We start from the raw sequence: 9,245 nt of genomic DNA on the forward strand, positions 1-9,245 counted from the left end.
AATAAAAATAATAATTATTTGTAGCCTAATGTTGTATAAAGTACTGTTGCAGCAATGCACAATGGCACCCTCTATAGAGGACTACAAATCTCAGCAGTACTTTATACAGAAATGCTATTGTTATATAAAGTATTGTTGGGATGTGTAGTCCTATACAGCCTGTGGCATTCTGCATTGCTGTAAATATTAGGGTTGCACCGATATATCGGCCGCCAAAAGGTATCGGCCGGAAATGGCACTTTTGGCTAAATGCTGAAAGTGGCATTTTTCTGCCGATACAGCGGTGCATCCCTGCTTTCTTTCCTCCCCGCTGGGCGCTGCTCTGTGTCCCAGCGGGGAGGAGAGAAAGTGACAGCCGGCCGAGCGCTGCGGGAGGAGAGCACTGTGTTTGTGGGGTTTTTTTGGGGGGGGCCCAAAAAAAAATCTTGCACCAGGGCCCTTTGTTCCTTAGGTCCGCCACTGCTGCTGAAGATCGATGTAAAGACAGCGGAATTATATCTGTAAGGATTACTAAATATAATTAAGACGTTTCATATTGGCCCCGGAGCAGGAGATTGATTCTACAAAATGAGTAGACCATTTTGCGTGTAATGTAATGTTTAAGACGTATCAATATGAAATGAACAAGCTCAAGTGTTTGATTGAGCATAATCTATACATGAGAGTTTATATTCTGTGGCTGTCTTTGCCTAGTTTTTACCAATAAACTAATTTTGTATGTTTATAATTCTAGAATATTAGACCTCCGTCTCATTAACACATTTCACCACTGCATACTCTTTGGATGACAGCAATTCAATGTATATGTGTAATTATATCCACTCCATCTGAAGGTGAAAATCAGAGTAACTTCTTTATAAATAGGACAGGCGATCATTATAACAAAGCCTACAATGGGCAACAGACCCCCGAGCTTCCGCTGTACACACCACTTCCGCACGACTCTTCACTAGTCACGTGGCTCTGTACTCTTCCCTGATTCGCTGTAATCCCTAGACTCCTAGTTTATGCTCACGGGACCATTACGGAAGCATTACATTTACTACCAAGCTACCCTACGTGTCAGCAGCACATAGCAGTCAGAAAAATGGCGGCCCTGCAAAGCTCATTATCGTCTCTAGCAGCGAACACTTCCTCCTACAGTCCCTGACGCACATCCTCTTCCGAACAGTGGCTGTTTGACCAATCCGCGTGGGGCTGCTGGGTGTCGTCACTGCGACGGGGGGCGGGACGATGCTTCGCCGGTGACGATGGCAGAGGGGCGGGGTCTGTGAGCTCGGTGCTGGGACAGGACGAAGAACGACGAGCACCCGGCAGCTGTAACCCCCTGTGCTTCTCCGCTCACCTCCCCGCCCGGCTCAATGGCGAGGCCGCCAGTCCCAGCGCTGGTACTGCTCATCCTGTGTGCCCTTCCAGCGCTGAGCCGGGCCATACAGGAGGATGAAGGGACACACAGGGAGCCGCCGCTGCCGCAGAGACCGGAGCCGGTGGCCCGGGCCGAGGTGAGAGGACATTATTCTGCTCATATAATGAACCTGGAGTGGGGGAATACCGCTTCCTGCTTAGAGTGGGTAACATGAGGTGACAGCGCCATTGACATGGATTTGAACATCACATTGGGAGTGACATCAGAGCCACTGAAATGTCCCGACTTCCGGATTATAGGAGGACCACGGGCATACTAGGAACCTGATTGACCTATCAACAGGCCGGGAACTGTCACGTGGGATGTGTGTGCAGGCTCTGGCTGTGCTGTCAGGATGCCTACCATAAAGATTCGGTATGGGGAGTCATGTTGCAGATGTCTGATCACTGCAGGTTTGTGTTAAAGCAAATTCTGTATGTGAGACAGCTGTGATGTCTGACCTCCAGGCCTGGGACCCCCACAGTCAGTAGTTAAAGCATTGATTTCTAAAGGCACTATGTAAGAGCAGTGATCAGTCTTGTGTATTTTTGTCCCCAATCTGTAAATGTGCCCTGTGTGTCCCCGCAGCCGGTGACTTGCTTGTTACAAAGTGAAAAGCTCTTTAATTTTGCATGATCACATGATTAGGGCTGCAGCTAACGATTATTTTCAAAATCGATTAGTTAGCCGATTATTAAGTTTGATCGGATTTTTAAAAAAAGGCTCCATTGATGGACTACTAGTTTGTATTGAGATTGTAGTCCATCACGGGATCAAGCTTGGATCGGTGGAAGTAAAAAAGTGTGGTGTGCAATATAGTACATTATACAGCGGCGCAATGCAGAATACCAGCAGCTATAGAGGAATACAGCAAATCGCAGCAATAGTACATTATACTATAATGTGCTATTGCTGGGATTTGTAGTCCTCCATAGCTGGCGTTATTCTGCATTGTGCTGTATATAATGTATTATTGCTGGGATTTGTAGTCCTCCTATAGCTGGTGGTATTCTGCATTGCGCTGTATAATGATTATACGGAGCAATGCAGAATACCAGCAGCTATATAGGAATACAACAAATGACAGCAATAGTACAACATTATACTATAATGTACTATTGCTGGGATTTGTAGTCCTCTGTAACTGCTGGTATTCTGCATTGTGCTGTATATAATGTATTATTGCTGGGATTTGTAGTCCTCTATAGCTGGTGCCATTCTGCATTGCGCTGTATAATGATTATACGACGCAATGGAGAATACCACTGACCAGTTATAGAGGACTACAAATCCCAGCTATAATACATTATACACCCTGTATAATGTATTAATGCTGGGCTTTGCTGTTCCTCTATAGCTGCTAATGTTCTGCAGTGTGCCGCTTTTAAAAAAACCCAAAACAGGAAACATTAAAAAGGTATCTCGAGTGACTTACTTTGAATGATGGTGGGCCCTTGATTGTTGGCGGGCAGCGGCGAGTCAGGAAGCTCATCGGGAGGAGAGGAGCAGACGCATGTGAGCGGCGTGGTGTGCACGGCTTGAGCGGCGTGTGCGGTAAGCGCGGCGAGCGGGAAATTGACATTTTAATCGATGGAAACCGTTGACAACGTTTTCCATCGTTGATTTTAATCGACTAAATGGAATAGTTGTAGCTATACACATGATACCTATAACACATAGAAAAGCAAGCTTTCCGGACCTTTCCTGTGGCCTGAGGAAGGCTCCCCATGTGATCCCTAAACATTGCTATTCTATGTGATCAGACAAGTTTACAGAGCCTTTCACTGTGTAACAAGCTAATCAGCGTGCTGGCGACAAATCTTATCCATGTGACACACTGTGACCAATCATTGTAGCCCCCTCTTAATCACATGGTAGATTCCATAATGGTGTGGGAAAGGAATATGCCCCACGCAGCCTGTGACTATTTCATGTAGTGTCCATACTCCCTGACCATAAAAGCAGTCATGGCAGCCGCTCTGATCTGATTGAAATGAACTATACGAAAGGTCTCTGACCCACTTCCAAGCTGGTAGATGGAAACACTGACTGAACCATTCTAATGACTCCAGTTACATATGATTCCAAATACACATGGAAGTCACACTACCATGTCAAGGCCCCTCTGATGGGTGCGCTCCCCAACTCTACAAAGAGTTTCCAGCAATGCAGAGTGCAAATTACCTGGAGGCAGCCCCTTCCTCTACAGCAAAAATCGTTATAAGAATATGTCACCAGCACTCCAGAATGACAAACATAAGCCTGATGAAGGGGACCCTGCGCGGCCCCGAAAGAACTTGACTTTACTTTGAGTGACCTCTTACAAAATAAAAAATGGAGATTCACTAAAATTGACTTGTTTGTCATTCTGGAGTGCTGGTGACATATTCTTATAGCGATTTCTGCTTTAATGCGGCGCCATCTGCAGTCATTGCGAGCACTCACTTTTGCCTATGGGAATTCCGGTAAGGTGTGCTTCAGGACCTTGGATATTTCCTCTACAGCAACACACCAGAGGTCTCTGGCCATCTGGTTGCGGGGCGCCGGCTCTCTCTGGCCGTCTGCTGCGGGGCGCCGGCTCTCTCTGGCCGTCTGCTGCGGGGCGCCGGCTCTCTCTGGCCGTCTGCTGCGGGGCGCCGGCTCTCTCTGGCCGTCTGCTGCGGGGCGCCGGCTCTCTCTGGCCGTCTGCTGCGGGGCGCCGGCTCTCTCTGGCCGTCTGCTGCGGGGCGCCCGCTCTCTCTGGCCGTCTGCTGCGGGGCGCCCGCTCACTTTGCCTGTCTTCTGTAGCATTACTTATACTGAACAATATGTGCAGCCCCTTGGTAATGTCAGGGGGCCACAGCTCAGGTCCTCTATGTAAGTTGACCACCATTGAGCTAAGAGCTGCGTCTGGTATCAGACATCATCAGCTCTTGTTTTTCACCATAGCGATGTCCCCTCTAGTGTCACTCAGACTCCTGCCAAGTCTCTTCTTGGTATTGGTCCCATTGGTACTTCCTGAGTGATTGACAGACCCAGATATTGCCAAGGGTTGGCGTGGGATTGTCTGTGGATGTGTGACTTAAACATATGCACTTCTGGAGGACGGTAGCAGTGCTGGAGGAGGACATTGCTAAGGTGACAACTTATTCTATCTGATTCAACTCAGGCAGCTTCAACCAGCTTTCAGTTACAAAACCAAGGGGATAAAGGGAATCTACCAGCAACGCTTCAATCATTTCATGATATATCTATAATCAGGTGGTTGGTAGGTTGCAGAACTCCGGGCAAATTAAATCTTAACCCTTGCAGTGGGGCTCTCCCTGCTCTGCAGGGGTTAAGTGCTCGTTCTGTCTAGGTAGATAAAAGAAAGGTATGCTCACCAGAACCACGATCTCAGCTGGCTCCTACACCGGTCCCTCCAACCTCGCTCCACCCCTGCTTCAGCATTGTAAGCTCACTGTAGTGCACATGTGGGTGCCAAGGGGCATACCATTGCTGGAGAGGAGGAGAAGCCAGCCAGGTGAGAATAGACAAAACGAGCACTTAAACTTTGCAGTGTGGGGTAGCACCACTGCAAGGGTTAAGATTTGACTTGCCCAGAGGTCTGCTTTAATTTGCTTATTTTTGTAGATCAGAAGCTGGATAAAATAGCCTTGTGTGCGGTCAGCATCCGAGTTTGTCTACAGGCATGAGATAATTGTTCCCCATTCTGACTGATTGCGGTCAGACCTGGAAACACTTTGTACGGGTTCTCCGATGCTTACCCCCTGACCAAAAAATCTTCTGGTAAATGATACATTGCATTTGTCACAATATTGTTTTTCAATCTTCTGCACTTGTCCTTTGAACTAAGGAAGTCACCAGCAATGGCTGCTGGGCATATGAACGTGCACGTACACAGCGCCGCGTGTTTACAAAACAGTCCTTCCAAAGAACAGTTTAGCCGTCCGGTTTTCTGATCATTATCAGAAGTCTGGTGTCGGTGTATATGGATTATATGGGCTGTGTAAGAAACCGTGACCTTCCCATAACTCAGAGGTGTACACAGTGTGTGCCTCGGGGGTCTGGAATATATATTGTAGCTGTGGGGTGACGGGGACACTTCCTCTGACACTCCATAATGCATGGTGTGTATTACAATGTACTCTTTGTATACATCTGACATACAAGTCCTATGCAGCTTTTTGTTACATGCAGGAGCACTTCCTCATTCTCCTATTTCCCTTTCCAATATTATTTTCCTGGCACAAGGCTGTTTAAATCATCTTTGTGTGTTGCTCGGCAACCAGCTTCCAATATACAGCACAAATACAACCCGGATCAAAATGCCACTTCTGATTGAAAGATGTGGACACCAGTTCCCTGACTCCATTCAGGTTTTCTAGAGTCCTGTATTTGTGCGTCCAGCAGCACTATAGATGTCCTTTTCCATAGAGAACACTATTCCACACACATGGTTTGGTAGTAGAGGGACAAAGTAGAATCTTTACGTTTTTAATATTTCATGTGCATTATATATAGATGGTGACATTTACATTGTAATACAATAGAGCTACGGATAAATGGAACCCGCATTAAGTCAAAACTCCAGATCAACCACAAAGCATTTCATTCAAATTATTTCATTTTCATTTCATATTTAAAAAAAACCTATATATATATATAAAGGCGCAGAATAAATGTTTTATAACATAGGGAAACTTTTTTTTAACATTTATGGTACTTTTTTCATTATATAGTTCAAAAAAATAACCCCCCGTGGGGTCACAAAACAAAGCTCTATCTGTCCCCCAAATTTTTTAACATACATTGCAAGGCTATAATCCGGTCATGCTGACTGGTGAAATTTTTGACTGACTGGTGAGACACCGCCAAATTTTTCAAGCCCTGTGTATATATATATATCGGTATATAATTAGCCTGCTTCGGTTTATCAGTAGCTCTATTATTTTCAGGAGGTCAGTTTTTCTAGTCGTCATGTTTTGGCGTGTTATAATCCACAAGACGATGCATTATAATCACACACGCGCGCTATGTTCCTTTTTGAGTGCCCTATGTGTGTCTATACTTACATTGTAATTTATTTTAAGTTCAGACATAAGGTTGTAACAGAAAAACTGGTTTGTATGATGACTACAATTACCCGAGTATGTGTCATGTGATCAGGCCGTTCTGCTCTGGGGTCAAGCATCTCATGATTTTGGCCAGACATACCAGAATTTTCACTTTCATGCTAGAAACATAGAAGGGCCCTGCGGTTAGGATTACTGGTAGAAATTTCAGAGAACTATGAGCAGCATATAGCTTTCATTTGTACAGATAATGCAGTGACAGACAACTCATACATTATTCATATGAAGCTACGGTACTATAAGTTGTTTTCTTTAAAGTGACACTAATCTCAGGAGTTAAACCTTAAAAATGCATTCAAGTACCTTAACTATTAACAATACTGGACCTTATTTGTGTATCACTCGGCTGTAGATCCTCAAATAATCTCTGAATTGGTGCTGACACTGTCCTTCCTTCTAGAGGGTGTCTACTTTTGCTCCCCCGATGTCCGTGACGTCACCGGACTCCCCCCCTTCGTTTAGCAATGATACTTTACCGTTGTATCTGTAACAATATGGATGGATAAAATCAACCCTTAAAGTCTCTTTGTCTGTTAGGGTCTGTTGGAGACTGTTTGGTTTTTATTACAAGTCAAGCAAAGCACCAGTGCATTTTAGGCATGATGTATTTAAGGCAGATTGACCATAATATATAAAGTACCGTATATACTCAAGTATAAGCCGTCCCGAATATAAGCCGAGGTACCTAATTTTACCACAAAGAAATGGGAAAAAGTATTGACCCGAAGATAAGCCGAGGGTGGGAAATGAGGCAGCTAAACGCTCGGAGCGCCGCACACCGGAGCAGCAGTGACGCGACGCTCGGCGAGGTAAGTAAGAAGACACCTGGTGCTGACTCGAGTATAAGCCGAGGGGGGCACTTTTCACCCAAAAAAATGGGCTGAAAATCTCGGCTTATACTCGAGTATATACGGTATGCACCTATATACACTATGAGTACAAGCTGTAGAAAAGGCTATTTGTAAATTGATAATTTTGATATGAGCAATACCCCACGTAAGAGTTTGTTTGATTTATTTTTCAGATTGCCCAAGAAACTTTCTGCACAAGCGCCAGCCAAGGCATTGGCCTATACACATACAGCACAGCAATAAAGTCATAAAATGAACTAGGATCATAGTAATCCAGCACGTTATTAATCTGAGTTCCCCCACTCAAGTGGCGGCCATATTGAGTGGGGCACGTGAGATTAATAACGTGCTGGATTAGTGTGATCTGTATGTGCGTTATAATTAATCGATTAATCAATTTCAAAAGTTTCGATTAATCGAACACGAACATTTTAATCAGTAACAGCCCTATTAAGTACTGTACAGGGGGAATTTTAGGCCACTAGAGACCTGCACTATTGTGCTCTGTGGTCCGGCTCCCCAGCATGCTGCTGGTACAGTGTTGAGCACAAACCTTAGTATAAATCAATAATAATGCCAAATTCTCGAATACATTATTCTCTTTACTTGTCAAGCGGGCCTGACTGCACAATAAGCCAGAAAAGGAAACTTTATAGGCTGTTGGTGCTGAAATGTGACCGTGCAGATAGTAAAGCAGGCGCAGACAAATCTTCCTAAGCTCGATAAGCCTGTGATCTTCCAGCCTGTATGGGGCGGAGGGGCAGGACATTTTGGCTGACAGCATGAATAGAGAGAAGGTATGTGTGCACTGGGATGGAGTGCTGATATACTTCTGGAAGGATGCCAGAAATTGTAGTCAGACAGGAGAGATTACTGACTCATAATGGGCTAATAATTTAAAACCTATCTAACCTGAAATGGGAGTATATGAAGGTTTATCGGTCCTTAGATGTGGTGGCTGCATTATTTTACTTTATCTTTACTTGGTGATTCTGCCAGTAAAACCTTCTTGTTCTTGGAAGTTGACACTCTACTGTATCTAAAGGTGTAGCGTTGTCACCATAGGCCGCTCTTCAGATTTGGACTGCAAATACCCCCTGCTCTCTTTGTCTCTATTACATGGGCATGTACAGAGGATGTTTGGAGGGGATAATATTGTTTGAGATCTCATTTCAGTCAGTTTACAGAAAGTTATAAGGACACTGCATTTCTTGCAAGATCAATGGGTAAAAATGTCACTGACACCACCACATTGGAGGACTGGTAAACTGCAATATAATGATTGTTCTTGGCTTTAGATATACTGTAAAATCTCCTGAGAGCATTTCATCTGGCTGACCATATGGCAACCTCCAGGCACACATTTTCTTATCCTTTGGAGTGGAGCTACCCTGGCACTACAAGGGTTAAGTGCTTGTTTTTTTTCTAGAGATGAAAAAAGTTGTACTCACCTGAACCACAGAGCCAGCTAGCTGCTAGACCAGTCCCTGCAGCCTCACTACCCCTCCTGCATGTGTGCTGTGCAGTGATTGTGCTTTCCTGTACCTCTTTGGAAGCGCAAGTCTATCAATCTCCTCAGTATGACTTCATTTGTGCTGTGAAATCAAAACTGTCCAGTCTGTGGTCCACACATCTTTAACCCCTTCGTGACTGACGACGTACAGTGTACGTCGCCAGCATCGGGGCTGTTTAAACAGACTCCCGGTGACTTTTGCCGCCGGGACTCTGTTTAAACTTGTAGAGCCGACTGTCGGCTTTACAACAGAAGCGATCCTGGCGACTTACCTGTCGCCAGATCGCTTCTGCGTCCCGAAGAAGGGGCCGCCACCCCCGCCGGACACCCCCGCCGTGCTTCCCGGGCTCCGTTGCCCCTCC

General features: G+C 45.3%; 1 protein-coding gene across 1 annotated transcript in view; it reads left to right on the forward strand.

The window, feature by feature from the left end:
* The first annotated feature begins 1,230 nt into the window (after positions 1-1,230).
* The window catches only part of TMEM165 (transmembrane protein 165), a 13,943-nt gene continuing 5,928 nt past the window's right edge, over positions 1,231-9,245 (forward strand). The window contains exon 1 of the mRNA XM_018575726.1: positions 1,231-1,502. Within this exon, the coding sequence (XP_018431228.1) occupies positions 1,362-1,502 (141 nt within the window). The 5' untranslated portion in view covers positions 1,231-1,361. The remainder of the gene's footprint in view (positions 1,503-9,245) is intronic.

The sequence above is a fragment of the Nanorana parkeri genome, unplaced genomic scaffold (assembly GCF_000935625.1).
Source record: "Nanorana parkeri isolate BGI_ZX_2015 unplaced genomic scaffold, ASM93562v1 scaffold54, whole genome shotgun sequence".
Lineage (NCBI taxonomy): Eukaryota > Metazoa > Chordata > Amphibia > Anura > Dicroglossidae > Nanorana > Nanorana parkeri.